General features: G+C 37.9%; 3 protein-coding genes across 7 annotated transcripts in view; 1 reads left to right on the forward strand and 2 right to left on the reverse strand.

Moving 5' to 3' along the window:
- Positions 1-12202, forward strand: part of LOC117820779 (coiled-coil domain-containing protein 148-like) — a 39062-nt gene extending 26860 nt beyond the window's left edge. For 3 of the 4 annotated variants that reach the window (XM_034694701.1, XM_034694702.1, XM_034694700.1), the window contains 5 exons: positions 6135-6275; positions 8028-8146; positions 11012-11129; positions 11295-11429; positions 12011-12202. In XM_034694701.1, coding sequence (XP_034550592.1) covers positions 6135-6275; positions 8028-8146; positions 11012-11129; positions 11295-11429; positions 12011-12154 — 657 coding nt within the window. In that variant the 3' untranslated portion in view covers positions 12155-12202. The remainder of the gene's footprint in view (positions 1-6134; positions 6276-8027; positions 8147-11011; positions 11130-11294; positions 11430-12010) is intronic. The other variant, XM_034694699.1, reaches the window with a different exon arrangement.
- A 690-nt stretch (positions 12203-12892) lies between these two features.
- upp2 (uridine phosphorylase 2) lies at positions 12893-15345 on the reverse strand. Its single transcript, XM_034694237.1, has 6 exons — positions 14499-15345; positions 14248-14406; positions 14042-14156; positions 13703-13912; positions 13447-13593; positions 12893-13243 (listed from the first exon to the last, which is right to left on the reverse strand). The coding sequence occupies exons 1-6, from the start codon at positions 14640-14642 to the stop codon at positions 13101-13103; spliced, it is 918 nt and encodes a 305-aa protein (XP_034550128.1). The 5' UTR covers positions 14643-15345; the 3' UTR covers positions 12893-13100.
- Positions 15346-15521: 176 nt separating this feature from the next.
- Positions 15522-19954, reverse strand: LOC117819748 (uncharacterized protein C7orf57 homolog). 2 transcript variants are annotated; one of them, XM_034693190.1, is made up of 8 exons: positions 19826-19954; positions 19545-19591; positions 18537-18689; positions 18342-18432; positions 17912-18065; positions 17674-17753; positions 16085-16185; positions 15522-15788 (listed from the first exon to the last, which is right to left on the reverse strand). In XM_034693190.1, exons 1-8 carry the CDS (start codon positions 19834-19836, stop codon positions 15784-15786), a joined length of 642 nt encoding a protein of 213 aa, XP_034549081.1. In that variant the 5' UTR covers positions 19837-19954; the 3' UTR covers positions 15522-15783. The 2 variants fall into 2 exon arrangements, with proteins under 2 accessions (XP_034549081.1, XP_034549082.1); XM_034693191.1 differs by having other exon boundaries at positions 17945-18065; positions 19826-19951.
- Between the last annotated feature and the right edge of the window lie 2031 nt (positions 19955-21985).

Genomic DNA, 21985 nt, shown 5'->3' on the forward strand with positions numbered 1-21985 from the left:
CAGAACCAAACTCAAGCAAACATTATTAATGTCCTCAGTGCAGGTTGGCATTGAGAAAAATCAGATGCCTCAGCTTGGATGGGCTGATCCGATTTCTTACCAATCAAAACAAAGTTCTACCTTGAGCAGAGCTGGGGCTGAGCACTGTGAAAGAAAAAAACTGGGAGCCGGCTCTCTCTCGATGCGAGCCGGCTCTTCTGACTCACTATAAAGAATCGGCTCTCAGAGCCGCAGCTTATGATCATGACACATCACTATTATAAATGAAAAATTTGAATTGTTAGCTAAAAGTAATGTTATTGTAATCAAGGTAAGGGCTTAAAATCTTCAATAGTTAGCTTCAAGTCATTAAAAATAATTTGAAATAGTTAATTAATGGATTACATAGCAAATAGAAGTGGCTAACCAGTTGAAAATTGTTTGCTTATAATTTAAACTGCCTATCCATAATTTAAGCTAAGTGTATCGGATAGAGAGTGAAATAGTTAGCTAAGAGTAGAGCTAAATAGATAAATGGTTAGCTCACAGTAATAGTGAAACTTTTTAAGTGGCTAAACAGAGGGTGTAGTTAGCTCATGGTAATGGATGAATGAATTGTAAGCACTGGTCTCAAAGTTGCTTTATCACTATAATGTAAATAAACTTTTTTTTCACAAAAAAACAAGAAATGACCGTGACTTTTTAATGCCACATTTGGTGGTGTTAATAAATTACATGTTGTCACCTGAGGAACAGGTGAAGTTCTCACACACTATGAGACCATCTTGCTATAGCTTCTATCAATTACTAGGTCTAGGCTACTCCCCTTCCAACTACAGTAAAACTATTTACCACTGCTGTTATGTACTTTGTAAGACAGTATGTGACTTTGATGTTAATATTTCAGATATAAATTTGCAAATAACCATCCCCCTTGCCTCATCTTCTTTGTGCTACCCTGGGTTCAGATGAGGGCCTTTATTGGATGATTTTTGGTCAGTGCTGATCTGGTTCTGACCTCATTAAGTAGCGAGAGCAAGGCTGTCTTCTTCCGAGGATGTAGTGGGAAGAAATCTGGGGTAATTGATTTCAGAGTCAGCTTTTACCCTTCTGTTTTTGAAAGGGCATGCCCGTTACACAGAGCCCAGCTTCTTCTTAAGAAGGCCATGCAAAGGTGACTGGATGGATTCATGTGCCTGGACACAGATGACATTACAAATTCAAAAAGAGTTGTTAGTTTTAAGAAGGATCTCCAGATGTAGTTTACAGAACAAGATATAATAGGAGCTAAAACAAAATGGATTATTAAGATAAGTAGATACCATTTCATGCATGAGATGAGGCTCATTTTATTACAATTTATCTCTGAAAGACAGACTCTTCTTTTCAAATGATCGGCTGTTTGTTCTGCAGCACTCTGGCTGCTGTAATTAGCTGCCATTGTTCTTGGTGTTCCTGTTCATTCCAGCCTTTTATTCTGTCCTTGCTTTCGTTTTGCCTCCCACTTATATCTCCCTCTCAGGCATCTTTGATGAGTGATTGTGTTTCCTTCATGAGTAAATAAAGCCTGGAGGGACGACAGATTGTTTCAGCATGCTCAGGTGGGAAAGGGATAAGAAGGCCAGCAGGACAAGCGACACAACAATCAAAAGACAGAAGATATTCATGAGACAGGAGGTTTTCTCTCATTGGAAAGCTAATTCTCCATTTCCTACTTTCAAGAGGTCTTTGTATTACAAACAGAGTAGTTACAGATTGATTTATGCCCAGATGATCTGAGTGCCCTTCCTTCAGCAGAAACCAGTATTCTCTGGGCTCTTTGAGTCAGCTGATCCCCTGTCAGCTAGTGTTAGTGACTAAAAGTGCAGCTCTTCATTCCTCTGGTGGCTGTAGGAAGTGAGTATTACTGGTTTAGACAGTGCATGGACATGCACATAATATTTCAAGTGATCAGTCTCTGATTAGTTAATTGCTCATATTGGTACGCATTTTCCAGCTAGAAAACTTCTTTTAAATCTCAGGAACCTCTCTTGTAGCTTGCTGCTATACAAAGCAATTGCATAGTTTGGCATCTCAAATAAGTAGACTTAGGTTTGCCACCTTTCAGGCAAGGCAAGGCAGCTTTATTTGTATAGCACATTTCATACATAAGGGCAACTCAATGTGCTTTACATTAAAACATTAAAAGCATTGGAGACATTCAGACAGGCATAAAAGAATTAAAATGACAAATATAATAAAACAGAAAAGAAATGAAAATTAGAATATATTAAAAATGACATTAAAAATTGCATTTAAAGTGAGTTAAAATAAGCTAAGATAGGAAGGCAGTGGCAAATAAAAAGGTCTTAGTCTTTGATTTAAAAGAGGTGAGAGTTGGAGCAGACCTACAGCTTTCAGGGAGTGTGTTCCAGATATGTGGTGCATAATGACTAAACGCTGCTTCACCATGTTTCGTTCTGACTCTCTGGACTGAAAGCAGACCAGTACCTGATGACCTCAGAGGTCCAGATGGTTCATTCAGTAGCAGCAGATCAGCAATGTATTTTGGGCCTAAACCATTCAGTGCTTTATAAACCATCAGCAGGATTTTAAAGTCTATTCTCTGACAGACATGAAGCCAGTGTAGAGATCTAAGAACTGGAGTGATGTGGTCTACTTTTTTGGTCCTTGTTAGGACTCGAGCAGCAGCATTTTGTATGAGCTGCAGCCGTCTGATGGACTTTTTAGGGAGTACTGTAAAGACCCCGTTACAGTAGTCTAGTCTGCTAAAGATAAATGCATGGACCAGTTTTTCTGCATCCTGCTGAGACATAAGTCCTTTAATCCTTGATATATTCTTAAGGTGATAGTAGGCGGACTTTGTAATTGTCTTAATGTGGCTGCTGAAATTAAGGTCTGAGTCTAAGACTACATCAAGGTTTCTTGCTTGGTTTGAACATTTCATCTGTGCAGATTGGAGCTGAGCAGTAACCTTTAACCTTTCTTCCTTGGCTCCAAAAACAATCATTTCAGTTTTTTCTTTGTTTAACTGAAGAAAATTCTGGCTTGTCCAGTCATTGATTTGTTCATTGCATTTTAAGGTCAATATGTTGTTTATGTCACTAGTAGGGGATCCAGCACAAAGAGAATTGGTGCTAATCTGATAATTGTAATTATTCCCTCAGGTTTGCTCCTACAATTCAGAAAAATGACACTGAATATTTAGAGATTCACAAACACAAGATTTATCCTGTTTCTGCGTGTTTCACTCATTTGTTTGATGTTAGACTTTGACATAAAATTATTGTTAATGAAAACGTTTTGATGGCTGTACTACCTCTTGACAGAAGGCATTACAATGACTGTACATTTGTATTAACAAAGGATTTACGCAGCTACAGTGTGCAGATAAAGACGCCATCATTCTTTTGTTATTCTGACATCTCTGCAGTCATTTTTGTGGCGCCTTGAAAAAGGATGGCGTTCCATTTCCCTTTGAATTCACAGAAAAAGAGATCCCAGTGACAAATTACTGTAGACTGTACATAATAAGCGTTTTATTCTCTTTGTGCTTCCAAAAAAGCATTTTCATCTCTGCCTAAAGGAGAGAAACATACAAAATACATTCAGACTTTGTGGCTTTTCCAGTGTTCACAGTGATCTTAAGCTGATATTCATCTTAGATTGGTCTGTGACTGAAAGCTCAATCAAACTTTTTTTGCTTTATGATACCATAAAGAAGCGAGTCTTATCTGCTACATGTTTACTAGTTTCTCAGAGAAAATATGCCGTACAGACCCACCCACCAAGTTGTTTGCAAACCTCATCTCCTCAGAGCATCGAACATGCAGGTATCTTATCTGGGCCAGACCTGACCTTGATGGATGGTGTAATTATATGAGCTTGTTTTTCTTCAAATTTTCAAAACAAGGCCTCTTTTATTGTTATTAACAGAGCAAGGTTAAAGGGATGTTAAACGACAGGAAAAGAAGAAACCTTCAATTAAACTTAAACCAGGGCTTCTAATTTACAGTACATAGCTGAGTTCTAGGTTAGAGTATAAAGGCACCATGAAACCCTGAAATACAGTTAGTTTATTATGTATTTAACAGTGGTGGACAAAGTACACAGCTTCATTACTTAAGTCAAAGTATAGATCCTCCAGGTCAAATATTACTCCAATACAAGTGAAAGTTGCTCTGTCAAGTTATTACTTGAGTTAAAGTACTGAAGTACTTGCTTTTAAAAATACTTAAGTATTCAAAGTACTTCTTAAAAAATATTAAAACATTGTATTTTCACAAAACATGAGTGCAGTCAAGAATACATAGAAGTACATTCTGTTACAATATGTTTATTTAGAAACCATTACTTGAACTCTCTAAAAACTATACCATGGAATAAAAACAGAAACTAAGTTACTCAAGCACAAACAACTTAGTTTGAAATGTTCATCTGGAATGAAACAAATGTTACGTAGCTCAACACACTTTCTCAGGTTGGACAGGGAATGTTTGTATTTTGGGCAGAGTGGGAAACATTTCAAACCATACGTATCATTCTTCATTTCAAAAAAACCTCTAACTAAGGGTGAAGATATGGCCATGGGTGCTCAGGTGGAGAATTATAGCCAAAAATAATACTCAATTAAAGTACAGATACTTGAAAAATGTTCTAGTACTCAAGTAAATTTACTCTGTTACTGTCCACCACTGGTATTTAAAGCATTCATATGCACAGTGTAGAAGTAATGTCTCAGACATTTGAAAGACTATGTAGTCTCAAACAAAAAGTAGAAAGAAATATTCCCTTGTTTTCAAAAGTATTCAATTAGGCATCTTTATGTTGAAAGTGGAATTTGCTTTTGATGTTTTGAATAGGTTTCATTTGCTTGGGGTTTCTCTTAAAGTCATTGGAATCAATAACTGTGACATTTCGCAATTCTAAGATTAGGTTACATGAGACAATGTTGGTATCAATGTATACCAAAGGGTGTACAAACTTTAAAACAGAACAAATAGACAGCCCAAAATAAATATTACCCAAAGTGAATGTAAGAGCAAAAATATTTACCATATTGACCGTCACTGCTCTGTCAGTACTTGGATGACTGTTCCAGGAAAATAGAGCCCCCCCCCCCATGTTTGCATAACAGCACATTTTCATTTCTAAAGAACACCCCTGTTACACAAACATCTTTAACACTGACCTGCATTAGAGGCTCCATTGTTCTGAATCCTCTTTTAATCACACAGCTGCTGCTTTTACCCAGGCAGACATGACATATGATTGACTCGGTGATACTGTTGGTGTTAATGTGAGTGAGACCATGTTAATTTGCAGTTCATTCCTTCAGGGATTGCCGGGCTGTCCTGTGATAGATCTGTGAATCTGTCCGCCCGGTAGGAATGCGACACTTAAATACCCGACATGCCGCAGAGAAGCTACCGCATAACAAACCTGTCACTCAAACACCAAGGAAATGTTGGTGTGTGTGTGTGTGTCTGTGTGTGTCTGTGTGTGTGTGTGTGTGTGTGTGTGTGTGTGTGTGTGTGTGTGTGTGTGTGTGTGTGTGTGTGTGTGTGTGTGTGTGTGTGTGTAGAAAGCTGGTGAATAAAGAATGCTTTCTATGCATATGACATCATTTTTTTTAAAGTAATATATCAATGTTTGATTTTAGTTTTACCATACTGTCACACTCGTATTTAGGAGCCTTTTGAGTTCACTATTAATTATACCTAAACATAATATTTATGAAGTTGATTTTCTTTATGAAAGTTGTCATTTTTGAGATCATTTTTTCTTGGATAACTTTTAAACTGAGAGTTTAAAAGCTGGATAGAATTTAAGGCATAATTGCATCAGTTGTTCTTGTCATTTTGGAGTTTGTTTTTAATACTGGACTATTGTATGAATGACTCCTTGCTCTGTAGAATAAATTACATTTGAATAGGACTCAATGATCCAGTGCTCTGAGGAGTCCTGAGGTGATCTAACACAAAGTGTGAATGACACTTTTTGACACCTTCTCTACAGTTCATGCCACACTTGACACCATGGTGGTGGTGCTCAGCTGGTTGCCTCCCTGTGACTCACTCTTTTACGACAGCTGTTGATAGACATTAACCTGCTCTTTGTTTCTCCCTGGTGTGTATTTGCATGTGTGCTTGCAGCTGCAGCAGTGGCGGGCTCAGCAGGAGGAGGTGGCGAAGCTGGAGGCGGCTATGGCTTCTCGACAGCAAGAGGAGGAGGAGGCTAGGTTGAAGAGGGAGCAGGAAAGGGAGAACGCCTTCAGATCACTGCAGAAAGAAAAAGTAAACACAACGACACCACACTCATCACAATGCCTGTGCCACCCTCTTCCTGCTGCACTTTAGCATATGAATGTTTGCAAGTTCCAAGCTGTGTTCTGGTGCCTTATGTACCTTATTGCATTATTAGGGTCAACAATCTTTGTAAAATACGTTATGAATTATGACATAATTTTTTAAGATATCACCATAGATGTGTTTGTTATAGTAAATGTTCCTGCTAAATTATGAATGGCATTGTTAATGCTGTTGAAACAACATCCATATGTTGTGTGCATAAGTTATTATCTTGAGGCTAAAAAGTTGATCGTTTCAGAAAAAAGAAGCAGAACTGATTTTGTATTTTTCTCCTTGTTTATCGTGCAGCTAGAACCACTTGGGGTGCACACATCCTGTGCAAAATACAGAACACTCAGCCAATCAAAAACACAAGACCGTCCACAGCAGGGGATGATCTGCTGCATTTTTTAATGGAAGATGGGGAAAGACAGGTTGCATTTAGATTTATGTTTTCAATGTGCAAAGGAAATTGCCTCGGAAAAAGAGGAAGTGAGAGTCATACTGACTCAGCTGGATCCCAGACACTGGGCACACAAATAACCAAGATTTCACACAAAATCTCTTTAGTATCAAATTATCCTAGTATGGGGCATATCAGCTCATGCAAGAAACTTTCATAGAAATAATGTATGAATGACTCCTTGCAGAAAACAATATGGCCTATAGAAAAAACTCCATTATACAGAATCACTGAAATGCTATTTAGCAATCATTAACTTTGAGTACTACTTATTAACTTCTTTGTTTTAAATTGTTCAAAAACAATAACGTATTTTAAGGTAATAAAATATGGCTGAAAGCTGTACGGTGGTGCAGTGGGTAGCGCTGTTGCCTCACAGCTAGAAGGTTCCTGGTTTGAATCCCCGGCTGGGCAGGTGCCTTTCTGTGTGGAGTTTGCATGTTCTCCCCGTGCATGCATTGGTTCTCTCATGGTACTCCGGCTTCCTCCCACAGTCCAAAAACATGCTTACTAGGATGATTGATCACTCTAAATTGCCTGTCGGTGTGAGTGTGTGCGTGAATGGTTGTCTCTCTCTCAGTGTCAGCCCTGTGATAGGTTGGCATCCTGTCCAGGATGTACCCTGCCTTCCGCCCGAAGCCAGCTGGGATAGACTCCAGCCCCCTGTTACCCCTATAAGCGGTCAAGATAACGGATGGATGGATGGATGGAAATATGGCTGCAGTTAGAAAACGATACACAAAGTTAAAATTGCGTACCACTTAGTGTTTCACTGTTTGAAGGATTCAATTGTTATCACACAGCTGCATCAGATTAAGGCATACACTGTTATAATTATCTGTATATTGATAATTTGTTTTGCTATTGTCCTCACAGGCACAACATCACCAGAATGTGTGTATGCGAGTCTGTATGTGTGTCTGACCGTTTCATTAACTTGCTCCTCAGGGGTCTGTAAGGAGAGCATGGACAACCCGAGACACTCCCTGATTAATGAGGGCATTTAGGCTGCAATAGATTCCATATAATTTAGCACAATAGTCTGACAGACATTGAAATATCATCTCATTCTCTGTGTTTACACCTATCTGATTTCTGTGCCATCACAATCAATAGGACATGACGATCTAGAGAGTTTTTGCAGGAGTCCAATTAGAGGGAGTGTGACTCTTCCTGTGGCTGTTGGTAACTTTTTCTCATCATTTTTTGTTAATTGTTGTTTTTCCTTCCCTTAGGTCAGACAGTTTTATTTAAAGAAGCAGAAGAGGAAGGAGCTGCTGGAGCAGAGGGACCAGGAGAGACTCACCAATCTGAGGAGCGTCATGGAAGAACAGGCAAGGCGAGATAAAGAGAGGTAAGGAAGGCACCATGGGACCTTGAGTTCATAAAGTAGATGTTAAAAGAGTTGCCACAGAGATTCATGTACAGGTAGGGTACAGTAGTTCCCATTGCTAGGGATGAAATGACAGGTATTTACCTTTTTGCTTACAATCACAAAAATCATACAAAAACATCCTTTTTGATAAATATATCCAATACCAAACTACCAGTACTCTTTAATGTCATGTGGCAGCCTCAGTATGTTCCAGTTAACATGGGACCAAACTAAATGATAATACTTGTTATAACATATTTCAAAGGTTGAGATATGCGTCAGCCTTTGAAAGCGCTTATGTAAAGTCATTTCAGTCAGACAACTCACGTTTACTTAAGATAAAGTTTATTGCAGCATACAGTATTGTGTTTGGCGCATGGGCTCCGAACCTCATTACTCCTCATAGATTATTTAAATGCAGGCATTTGGGAGTAATGAGATAGGACTAACCCCCCTGGGAGCCCGCAGGTGGATGCCAGGGAGGAGGTGGGTACGAAGGAGCACTGGCAAAGCAGAGGCAGAGACAGGGAGACTTGCAGCTTAAGTAGACCTACAAATGAGGATGTTGAGATCAGATGATAGAGAGGATGATGACGTGTCAGTATGAATGAGCGCAGGTCGAGTTGTCTGCCTGAACTAGCTTGCAGGCGGCGCTCCATTTGTGGATTTTAGAAAGACCAAAGTCCGCAAATATAAGGCTGGTGATGTCATCAAGGCCGTTGTGCTTCAAAATTTGAATATGTATTTACCAGGTATTGTGGGTCTTTTTTAAGCAAAGCCTTTGATGGCATTTTGGGGAAACGCAGCAACATCACATGGTGTTGAAAAACGGATAAGTGCAAAAAAACTGAGTGTCCACTTGAGGCTAGCAAAAGAATCCCCATTAGGTCTCATATTAAAATGCCAATTTTTACAGCAAAATTAAACATGTTTACAGTCTCTGCATAATCAAATGAGCTAGGTATGTGGGCATGTTAAAGCAGTATGCCAGGGGGCTAAAAGCACACCTTCGGTCCACCTCTTTGCCTGTGTCTAGGTTGCTTGTAAGTTTGATTTGATTTGATGTCTTTATTTCAAACATGTAAAAGTAAAATAGAAAAAAACAACAACATACAAGTAGAATAGAAGAAATAGTTATACAAACATACAAGAAAAAAAAGAAATAGTTATTCAAAAGAAACAAAATCAATCAGTTCCATTAGCAAGCAGTGAAACATTTTACTTTACATGTGCAAAAAGGAGTAGGAAGAAGTTAGAAAGTATCTAATTCTACCCCTTCAATCACTATTATCTGGCGTTATACTAGTGCACTCCCACAAGTCAAATCTTCATCTCTTATCTTCATATTTACACCTACAATCAAAATTAAACCCCTTGTGATTATCAAAACTTGTCTTCCTCCTTGTACCTCATGAAAATCATTTCTTTATACCTCTTCTTGAACTGGATTGTGTTCTGACATAGCTGTAGCTCCATATTGAGTCTGTTCCACAGTTTTACTCCACAGATTGAAATACTAAAACTTCTCATTTTGGTCCGAACACTCACCATCTTTAATCTTAACTTCCCTTTTAAGTTATAACCCCCCTCTCTTTCAAAGAACAATCTTTGAATATTTCCTGGAAGGAGATTTTTCCTTACCTTTGTTAGGTCGAGTCAGCATTTCCAACATGGCGCCTGCCATCATTGGCCTTCAAAACGTCTCTCTTTTAAACGAGTGGGTGACATCATTGGGTGTTCATCCATGTGATCTCTAGTCTATGTTTGGGATTTATAGGACTGAGTGTTTTTGATGGACTGAAGGTCCAGATATTATTTTAATTGTGAGGTATCCCACTTTGTTAAAGAGCACAATAAACTTGCTGCTGCTAAAGAAAGAGTAAGTAAAGGAGAGTTTGAAACAGTATTTACTGTGAAAATACCTTCCTGAGTTCCCCTAATTAACTTAGATAGTTGATATTAAACAATGAACTTGAGAAAGAATTTAACCTTGAAGTATAGCACCAAGACGCAACTGGCATCATTACAAAATCATTTTGTGCAGCTAGACAATGTTCAAACTCAAAAACTTACTTTGAAATGTTAATGAAGTGCCTCAAATTTTCAGAGATCCTGATTACAATTGTTTTTGTAATTAGCTTTAAAATGGTACAATACGAATGTTTTCATGTTTGAAAATGATGCAGCCATCCAAAAAACAGGGATGACACTTGGTTACTTACACTAAGTCAGAAACAATGATACAGAGATGTGTTGAATAAGAGTATTTTAATAACCTTAATGCTATTTAAGGGGGGAAAAGGTTGTTGACTCAAGGTTTCTTTCATTTCATGCACTTGCAAATTAACATCAGCTAAAAACCAAGCTTGGACTGACCTTGATTGATTTGATTTCTCACTATACTTTTGTGATGTAGAAGTGCACAACTACATGTGAACATACATAAAAGTTGGGTGTGGTCAGACATGTCATACGTGTATTAACACACAAACTTTTCCCAGGAAAGAGCAGTGAATCCCTTCAAAGGCACTCCCCAAAAAATACAGGACTCTGCATTTGAAACATACCCTGTATGTTGTGACTGCTTAGCATTTCTCTGCAGACTCTCACAGGGACTGGCATTAATACCAGATAATGGTGTTGACTTGTGGAGGGGTGAGAAAGAGATAAAAACAGGTGATGGGAGAGGCGCTGCACTCTGGCGACTCCCATAAAACCCCTCCACAGCCCAGAGGCCTGCTGTGTCAGGAGCGATAGGTAATTTGGGTGCTGGCAGTGGCAGAGAAGGAAAGAGAGCAGGGGTCTGCTTAGCTCTGATGTCCACTCCCTCTGTGCTCCCTCTAGGGTGCAGTTTCGGGCAGATATGCTGCAGAGGCGAAGGGAGGAGAGAGAGGCACGGGAGATTGAGCGGCAAAGGGAAGAAGAAGAGAGGGAGCGTTGCCTGGAAGTTCTCAGGAACCAGGTGGGTCACTCTCTGCTTCTTTGATTTTCAGTTGAGATGACCCAGAAGGGCAGGCTTGGACTCATCCTTATCTAAATCGAGGCATCACTGCCACCTTATGGCAGAAAGTGAGAAGACAATTTCATGGTTATCACTCCATAAATGTTTTTCGCCTATTTATCTCAGGTTGGGGTGGTGGCAGAGGCCGATCCAGAGAGGATGATGGCAGATACTGAAGCCTGGAGGAGTCACCACTTGAATATAGAAGAGTTTGAGCTCCAAAGGCCTCTCTACAGCATCAACACGTACACAGACACACAGGTGAGACCCGATAACATCCTCTCTCCTTTAACCCTTAGCTTTGCATGATTACAAAAGCTCTACAGCTGAGTGATCATTTACCCCGAATTCTTTATCTTTGTATTGAGCCATCAAGCCCTCCTTCCCCATATTTGTTGATGACATATATGTGTTAGTTTTATGTTAGGTGGTACTGACCGGGAACCAGGGAAAATTATGCAATCTGGTTGACTAGTCAAACAATGTCTGTCTTCATCTAGAGAACATTATACACAGCTTTGATCTCAAGGCCAGCCAGTTAATCAGTGCACTTTAGAGTATGTTGGTGTGTGTGTGTGTGTGTGTGTGTGCTTTTGCCATAACTGGAGAACTAGGTAAGAATTGAGTTATTGTGTAACACAGGCGATGACTAATGTCAAAATATGCAACTTTATCTCCCAATACCAAACCATGAAGGATTAGTGATTCATGGTGGTTCTAGAATCAAATGTGAAGCAGACCATTAAACAAACAATGGAGAAACCCCAGGTGTGATTTTGCATAAAACAGCTGGAGATTTATTGCTCACAGTGGATTTATTTTTTTTTACATCTGTTTTCCAGATCGTGTCTGACCCGAGAGTGCGGGTTGAGCAGGCTCTGCGGGAGGCCGGTCTGCACAACACCCAGTATGCCAAAGAGGTTATGTCCATTGTCAAGCCCCCCAAACCACCACGACCAGATACAAAATCCATAATTAAATTCTGATCGGAGACTTGTTTGGGGTCATGTTATTAAACCCTACCTACTCTTGTTCTGTTTGAGTTGAATTCATTGGAAATAATGCGTCATATTTGCATGTGCTCATATCAGATACAACTAGTACAGTTACTGCTCTCAAAGTAAACTGGTAAACAGAACCTTGAGTACTGACCACAAGTGACACAACACATTTATCAATATTTAATTTTATTGTAGGTTTTAAACTCTACAGCATCTTGTGAGAAATACATAACAACTGTGACTCCTCAGAGCACTGAGTCTTTGAATCTTTGAGTCTTTCTACATCTGTCAGTGACAATACATCCAACAGATACTAATGACCTTTCTGCACATTTTTCTTTATTACTGACCACTTATGCTACATTCAGGAAGTTTACATTTGCAGCTTGTCTGGTAGAAGCAACAATGTGTAATGCAATAATACATCACAGGAAGGCCCTCATTATCTCCTTGCATTGCAAGAGAAACAACCTGACTTATTACAGTATTATGTGCATGAATATTTAAATCAATAAAACATCAAGCAAGTTTCTCAAACTTACAGATATCCTCTGATAAAAGGTAGTTGTCTTTGGTTCTGTTAAACTTGTAGTGATAGCTAAAATTATTAAAATATGCAAACTGTGTTTCATTTTTTATGTGTATGTTTAATGTTCAAATCAAGATACAGAACACATTCTTTATAAAATTGATCTTACTAAAAAACACCTGAGCAGTAAATATTAAGATAAAATATACACTTACATTTTTATATGCAACATATTAAACATCTTAGCTTTATAAACAAAATGATATAATCTTAACTTTTTAAATAAGTGTCTAATGTCCATATCAAAATGTTTATTATGCTCTATATACATATCCACATATTAGTCAAAACTATGTACATTTTCATTGAAAAGCTGGGGTTGAGGTGGGAGATCTAGGTGTCTCAGACTAAAAGTCCCAGCCGTTTTTTGATAAAGTGTGACACCAGGACTTGAGGTCTCTGCTGGTACTCCACCAGAACATCATGAGAGGAGGTGATCTGGTCGCCCTCAAAGCGGTTCAGCAATGCAACACAGATTACAGCAGCTGGAGAGAAAAAAAAAGGAGATGTCATTGATCCTGATATTAGAGTCAAATATCCACACCAGGCAAGAAACAGTAATACATCAATACTCTATTTAGCACCACTTACAGTATGTCAATTCTAACTGCAATGCAGTATTTTCAGATACATCAATAAGGCATGCAACTCTGCAGAATATGCAAAATATTGTAGCAGAAGAATGTACCTTTGAGGCCACAGACGCGGCACATAGCAGCGAACACTGTGGACTCCATCTCAATATTCCTCACTCCAGCATCATAAGCTTTCCGCAGATACTCAAGTTTCTCTTCATGAGAGAAGGAGCAGAGAGCTCCATCCAGTCGGCCTTGACCTTTTGGGACAGAACAGGATTTGTCACTACTTGAACATTCGTTTTGAACTGTGTAGATGTAGATGAGATGTGATCACTAACAGTCTTGACTATGGGACGCGGCTCGTACCTTCATAGAAGTCATGGGTGCACATGGTGTTTCCGATCACTGTGGGGATGTTTTGAAGCTCAGAGGAGCACTGCAGAAGCTCATTGGCTACTCCCTCGTCCAGCTCAGTGCTCCTAGTGATGACTTTGCCCAGAACCACCTGCTCAAACTGGGGGCGGAAGGAGTAGTCCACGGCTTTATCTGTGACCACAACAGTACCTGGAGCCAGACCTAGAGACCACACCAAGAACGACCTTTATTTTTTTTCCACTGCATGCTAGCAAGATTAGAATGTAATTTAAAGGAAAGCCCCCATTTGCAAAAAATGCTTTCAAAATAAATGAATAAAAACGCTCTTACCAACACCACCAGATGTTCCAAGGCGAAACAGAACCACGTCACGGCACTGAGCATGGTGCAGCAGTTTGATGAGCTCGTGCAGCATGATAGAGATGGAAGGGACACCCATGCCATGCTGTGATGGAAACAAGATTAGGTTAGAAATTACTCAAAAAAGGGAAATAAAGGTACAGGCCATTAAAAATAAACAAAGAGGTAGTTCGTACACTTATAGAGAGCACTGGTCCCACTTTGAACATGCTGTAGCGGTCAGTTCCCTCACAGATATCCCCGATATCCTCTGGGTTTCCAGACAGTTTGAGCTCCTGGTGGATAAACTGGGCAAAAGCCTTCATCCTATTTGCACTGCCACCGACACAAACAAACTATAGGAAAAACAGAGAAGAAAAACTTTTGACTTCTGATTTTTAGCTTTCAAATACGGTAACCAATTTAATTAAATAAGCATTTCACACACCTTAATGTCTCCAAACATTTCTGGGAGGTTGTGAGTCTTGGTGCCCAGGCTGAAGTGGTAGAGAATATCCTCCTCCATGGTGTCCAAGTAAGGATTTTTTACCTGGACCTGCTCCTGATCCCTATGAGCAATATTGGATGTCATATTAATAAATGGACAACTTAAATAAATCCCAAGAAGATGCTTTGAATGGATTTACAAAATAAAAGCATCTAAAAGCAAAAAGGCTTGATTGAAATTTTCCAAATACTTACTTGATGTAGTCATTGTGGTCATTTCCCATACAATTCAGTAAAATCGGTGCCATGACTGCAGATCAAACTTGAAAGTTTAGTTTAAAAAGGTTTCAGAAGTTCTGCCAATATCGTCCAAATGTCTCTTGAAGCTGTTACAGAATAAGAATTATGTCTGGCTGCAGAACTGATATAGTCTTGACCTCTGATCTATCCACTGATTGGTTCCACAGAGAGGAGTAGCACTCACAAAAACATCAACCAGCCCCCAAACAAACAGAGCAAGACAAGTTAAACAATAATGATAAATGGTCTACTTTCAAGTGTGTCTTGAAAAAGAAGTGTATCAGAAGCAATGACAACAACACGTGACACGAGCTCCATACTTAACTATGCTAAGACATTTGCTATAGGGTTTAGGGTCTTAAAAATAGCCAGTCTGAGGCCAATGAATAACTGATGTGTTATGACATGAAACTATTGCAAAGAACGGTTAGATAACCTCTGACTTTGGCACGCAGTAAACTGGTGTGTCAAAACATTGACAAATAGAGGCAACTTAACAGACAACCAACAGGAACTCAGTGTGCAGTTTCCCTGATAAAAACTTATGTCACACTGAGGAATGTTTCACTTAAAGATTCAATTCAAAGAGACTACAATCTGTGGTGAAAACAAATACTATTATGTAAGCAAAAGTAAATAAGGATTCCAAAACCTTAGAATAACTTTCATTTTATTTAATCATTAATTGCTACAAACACAGCAAAAATGAAACAAACGAAATTGATGAACTCGCTACTAACTAAATTTAATTATAATGCATCACTGGCAACAACAGTGCCTCAAAAAGTCCTAGTTTAATTTAATCCACACTTTCATACTTGAGTAACACATTTAACATGCACAAAACAATTTTAAAAACACAGTAAAATATTTGATGTGGCTCAGCATCGGGTAAAAAAGTCAGTATTGTTTTAGGACAGGATGGCAACTAATCCCTTTGGAAGCATTTGAACTTGTCCATACTTTTCCCACGTAGAGGCAGTCTTCTAATCTGTTGACATAGAAGTGTATACAAGCATGAGTCAATACCACATTATTCACTAATATACCCAACAGCACACCGCCAAGAGGTGTCATGAAATCGAGATGGCTGCTTTTTTTCTAACGTTTATCTGCTGAAGTTTTCGTACATCATTTTATAATGTGCTATATCCACTTATTGAGTCACATAAATCAATACAACAGCTTGGCGCCTTTTCCTTTCAACGTAATGGAGGAGACTTATGAGTTCTCCATGAAAAAGCAAACAGAAAATATTTCAAGGTACCTAAACTCTTTGCTTCTTACTTGTTTGATCTGTGCTGCATATTGTTGGTTTATCCTCTTCTACATAGCCAAAACTCAGCAGCTTAGACATGTTGACAGGAGCTGGTTTCTTGTCATGAACTCTGCAACACAAACACAAAGGCATGAAGACAAAATGCAATGGAAATGCATTTTTTTTTTTTTAATGGAGATAAAACCAAATGATGATTATGTGGTTACTAATGTTATGTAATGTTTTGTTATGCCCACAAAGTGTCTCTTTGACCAACACGGGAGGCTCAGGCGACTTTGACGTGCAACATGGTCGACAAACTCTGGCTACTCATTACAGAAGTATGACATACTGCACAGGGTCAACAAATGGTATATACACAATACCAGCCTGTCAGGTGTCTCTATATCTCATTCCAGATCACCAACAATGCAAAACATTTTTTTTATTTTGCTTGAAATAAGGCAAGAAAACGGTTTGAAAGACATCCTTTTACAAGATCAGATAGTTGTGTATCAGAAAATGTGAGTCTACTCTGAAATTAAAAATCTTGCACGTGAAGCCAGACTAGATGATCACTGCACTGACCAATTTTTTTTTCTCTTTTTTCGTTGTTTTGTGTAGTGGTTAGACTTTGTTTTGCAGCGGGTCCATTGTGAAATTTGTTGAACTTTGTTGACGTGCAGTATCAACAGTTCACAACACAGACCACACATTGACCGTGGTCTATGTTGTGAGCTCTGTACGTAAGGTCGTTTTGGGTTTTTGGCTGATCATTGACTTTTCAGAAAAAGTACAAGAGACACAAGGCACAGATTAGCAGCGAGCCAAAGCAAACAGGCTGAAGTCCAGATTTGTCTAGACGCTCAGTCCCATCCGGTGCAAATATGTACATTGAAGAGGTTTTGTTGTTCCTATGACTCATACATGCCGTAAAGAGATCTCCTTGTTTTACTTTAAATGTAAGTGAAGGGGGAATTTCACAGTTCCTCTAGGCCTTTGGCAATCTGGGTTACATATGACACAGACTTTTGATCATCTTTTCAGTGCTAATCTTCCTCAGTATTTTTCTGTGAGTCTCAGTGGAAGAAATAAGAATAACCAACAATAATAAGGCTTTACATTTGCAGGATATCCACCTGATTTCTCCAACTCAGGGGGCTACAGTTTCTTGTTAGCTTCAGATACAAATTTGACATATTACATTTCGCTTCACAGAATAAGGATTTATCCCGTTTTATTCATTAATGACTAGTATGAGACTTACAGCAGCTAACTGACAATTTAAAAAAAAAAATTGTATATCTTAAAAACTGAACTTCACTTCACTTTCGTTATTTTTCTAAATGTATATCAATCTTTCACTATGGATAGAACTTCTGGCTCTTGATCGGTTAGATTAGTTTAAAGTGTGTCCTATAGTAGCATAACTGATCTGAACCCATGACTCCATACTCCACCAAAACTTTCTGACATGGTCTGACATAACAGGATAACTGGTCTTTGATAAATCAATGTTTTCAAAGTCTTTCTCTGGGAGTCTTCCAGTGCTTTCACTCCAACCACCTATATTGAATAAAATGAACAACAGCACCATCTTGTGACCACATAAACTTACATCCTCTTGAATTTGCTGGTCTCATGGCATTGATTGGATGCCTGCAAATTCTCTACCTGGATGTGTTGTTCATTGTTGTTCTGCAGAAGTAAAAAGCAAAGTCCCCGTTTGTGGGGGTTATTTTGTGCATGAAACCAGGATCAAGTAGAGACTTAATGAGAAATAAAACACTAAGGCCTTTTTAAAAATCAAGTGATAAATTAAAATTAGAATTGTGTGGCTCATTTGGCTAAATTACCTCCTGAAATGACTCAGGCATTTCTGTGTTTACCTTCTCTTTGCCATTGCTGCTGTTATCATCCCTCTCCCAGGCTGACATATTGTCAGTCCCAAAGGGAGGCTCTCGCGGTTGAGAAGCTCCAGGGTTTTTCTTCGCTGCACTGTTAATTAGACTGTTGGAGAAAAACAATATAGGGATATGAAAAGTATCCTTTGCTTAATGATAGTTGGATCATAAAACGAAGGATAAACACTAAAAACAGGCAGTATGGCTACTAATTATTATTGTTTGTATATTTTTTGTATTTAAAAGTACATTTAAAGCTTATTATAAGTAATACTGTAATAGTTGAATGTTAGCAAATGTCAGTCTTAAGGAATGTTGTATTTCAAACAGATTATCTACACGCCAGAATGCATGATAATAATAAGACAAATGTTTCAAGTACCTTGGGGTAATGCCTCCTGATGCACTGAACCAGTTTGGAGGTTTGTATGAAGTCGGCTCAGAAGTAATTGGGTCCTCATGCCACAAAAGTCCTGTTGAAAAAGAACAACAACAAATGAATTACAAATAAAGATTATAAAACTGTGTTGCCCAACCTGAGTAACATTTGTAGAAGAAGCTAACTGAATGGCTCCACCTTTATGTCCTCCTTGTTTTGCAAGTTTGATAAAGTCAGAATCACTCTCATTCACCCCTCTTCTCCGCCCTCGGATCTTCTCCTTAGTTAGAGAACTGATGCTCGGGGACAGTCCTGGGATCTGGGAGATGTGGCCATTTGTTTTGTCATCCCCTATTACCAGACATGTCATTTCAACAAACACACAAAACAAAGAGAGACAAAATGAATGTACAATTTGTATTTGTCTATTTTCATTAGTAGGGTTGCACAATTCCGGAAATTTTCAAAGTTGGAAACTTTCCATGGGAATAAACGGGAATAAACGGGAATATATGGGAATAAACAGGAATATATGGAGTAAACGGGAATAAACCAGGAATGTATTAAATTGAAGGTTGGCTCTTAATAGGGAACTTAGGAAGAGCCCCGGAAGTGACCATTGCCTGAAAGGGTTTAGCAAAAATGCAGAGGCAAGGCTTGTGAAGCTTGAGGGAAGATGCTTTTTTATTTGCACGTTGAATGGGACTCTTTTCATTTAACATTTTAATGGGACTTTGTTGGGATTGCATTTTTGTTAATTTTTGAATGGGTTAGATCGGAGGGATGAGTAATATTTAACTTAGTATTCATGTTTTCTTCTTCAATGAAGGAATTTGGAATAAAATAATTAACACTTGATAAAGTTTAACTTTACAAATAAATCAGTTTTAATTGTATTATTTTGGATGGATGTCTGCTTATAATAAACAAATATTCATGCTTGGATATGATACCTTTCCATTAAATTAACCTCAATTCCCAGTTAATCCCCTTTAATTCTAATTTGGAATATTTCCAAAATTCCCCAGTTTAACTTCCCATGGAAATTTACCGGAAATCTTCCAACCCTATTTATTAGCATTTTTGTCACATGTACTACTTGATCCATATGCAACATTATATAGCATGTATAGCATCTTCTCATCAGGGTCTATCACAGCACGAGAAAACTTTGAAGTCACTCAAAATATTAACATTTTTACTCGCCAGGTTGTGATGACTCGAGGTCATTATTCACGAGAGTTGTGTCTTTCCTGGTAGAAATGGAAACAAAACAAAAACACTGTTAATAATCTCTTCGACGATAACTTTGAGGGCCTGTCATCAACAAACTACAGGGACGTTAGCCTCAGTTAGCTAGCCCCAGTTAGCTAGACCCAGTCAATGTATCCGAGCTTTGTGTTGTTAAACATACATGTCGATGTACGCTTACTACATGTCGAGTATAAAAGGTCGACTTTAATAAAGGAAATGTTCTCTGTACTTACTCTGAAGTCATTTTGGACGCGGAGGAATAAACTGCTGTGTGAGAAGACTGTTTGGATCTGGTGATATGTTACCATGGAAACTGGTTTTCCACGCAGCCTGGAGTGCAGCTGCTGCTCAGTGGTGAGCAGTGATGGTGAGGTAATGTAATAGTTCACTAGTTTAATAGTTAAAGCTGCTGCTCAGTGGTGAGCAGTGGTGGTGAGGTAATAGGTAACTTAAGACTTACCTTTTTAATCTAGCTTTTAATTTGGAGTAGTTTATTTTAGCCCTGGACTGCATTGTTATTATTATTTTTTATTATTATTTTGATCATTATAATCTAAACCATTGTTTTAACATGTATTTATTTATCTTATTTATTTCTTGTGTTAATCTGATCTTGTTAACTCTACCTCATTTTTAACTTTTCTTTCCACTCTTACTTATTTGATTAATTTTACTGTACTGATTTTCTTTTATTCTTTAAGTATTTCCTTTTTTTAATCATGCCTTTTATAATTTTACCATTGCTGTTGTTTTCTTACTGTCTGTTACTCTGTGAAGCACTTTGGGCTACATGTTTTTATGTATGAAAGGTGCTATATAAATAAAGTTGAGTTGAGTTGAGTAGTTCACTAGTTTAACCCTCCTGTTATGTTGCGGGTCAAATTGACCCTTTTTAAAGTCTATTTTAAATAATAATATCCCTTACAAACCAGCTAAATACAGCATAAAAAAATGGGCAGCATATAACAGAAGAGGTGTCTTGTGTTAATTTATCAACATCACTTCATAAAAAAAAAAAAATCAAAATGTGGTTTTGTTTCACTATAAACATACCATTATACACACCTAAAGTTGTACAAGGGCTTTATGCTTAATGCACTTAAGAAGTAATCAATAAAATAAACAAAAATCTATGTCATGTAACACTATTGTATTTATATTAAGGTCTTTCCAATGTACATTAAAAACAAGTTTTAACATTAATTTTTAATGAAAAACGTGTGAGTTACCCTCATTGAACCATGATCTGTGAGAATTAAAGAACACAAATGGACTAAATCTTGATTTAAATGTTCAGTAATGGAGTTAAAAATTAGATTAAAAAATTTGTAAAGGTTTTTTTTGGGTTCTGACACTTTTTGGATAATTGAATATGCCCCGGGTCAAATTGACCCAGGACCATTATTGCTGTTCCAGAGAACCGAACATAACAGGAGGGTTAATAGTTATTTTTTTAGTTATGGTAATGTAACTTGCGTTGCATCAGTTAAACATGAAACAACAACGAACAACAAACAACCAAAAAGCACAACATTAAAGGTGCAGTTGGTAGGAATGGGGTAAAAAAAATGCACTTTTTTGTGCTGGGTTTGGAAAAAGAAGTCAGAATACCCATCAGTACATATCTGTAATTGAAGTAATTTGAGATTATGGCGAAAATCTCTGTGTTTTCCAATGCCTTTGTATTAAGCAATGTTATTATTCCCCTTGTTCCCGTTATCATGGACCAATCAGAGCTACTCTCCTACCCTCTGTCCTGATTGGTCGAGTGGCGGCCCCTACTACGTCGTCCTGATTGGCTGGGAAGCCGGCACTACTTCCTCATAGAATGTGCACGAGAGAAGTAGGCAAAACCTGATGTTTATATCACGACTACCAACAGCAGCTTTAATGTAGTAATATCCAAAATAGTATGACTTCTCCCCAAAAGAGTTTCAGGCAAAATAGTTCAAATATCGGAATATTTTGTAAAGCTTTATGACACAACACACAGGTTTCCTGGGGTAGAAACCATGGACTGTAAATAGAATGGCCTATATATTGTATTATATTATATTATATTATATTATATTATATTATATTATACTATATTATATTATATTATATTATATTATATTATATTATGTTATGTTATGTTATATTATATTATATTATATTATATTATATTATATTATATTATACTATATTAAATCAAATCATATCATATCATAGCATTTCATATCATATCATATCATATCATATATCATTATATCATGTCATGTTTTTGACGTTGAGTATTTTACAGTTTGATATCTGAAATGATTTTGGTTTCATAAACTGTTAATTCAGCATTTTATTTTTAAAGCAGACATGATTTTAATTCGCTAACATAGCCTATGGGCTTGAACCATTCA

Source organism: Notolabrus celidotus, chromosome 10 (genome assembly GCF_009762535.1).
Source record: "Notolabrus celidotus isolate fNotCel1 chromosome 10, fNotCel1.pri, whole genome shotgun sequence".
NCBI lineage: Eukaryota > Metazoa > Chordata > Actinopteri > Labriformes > Labridae > Notolabrus > Notolabrus celidotus.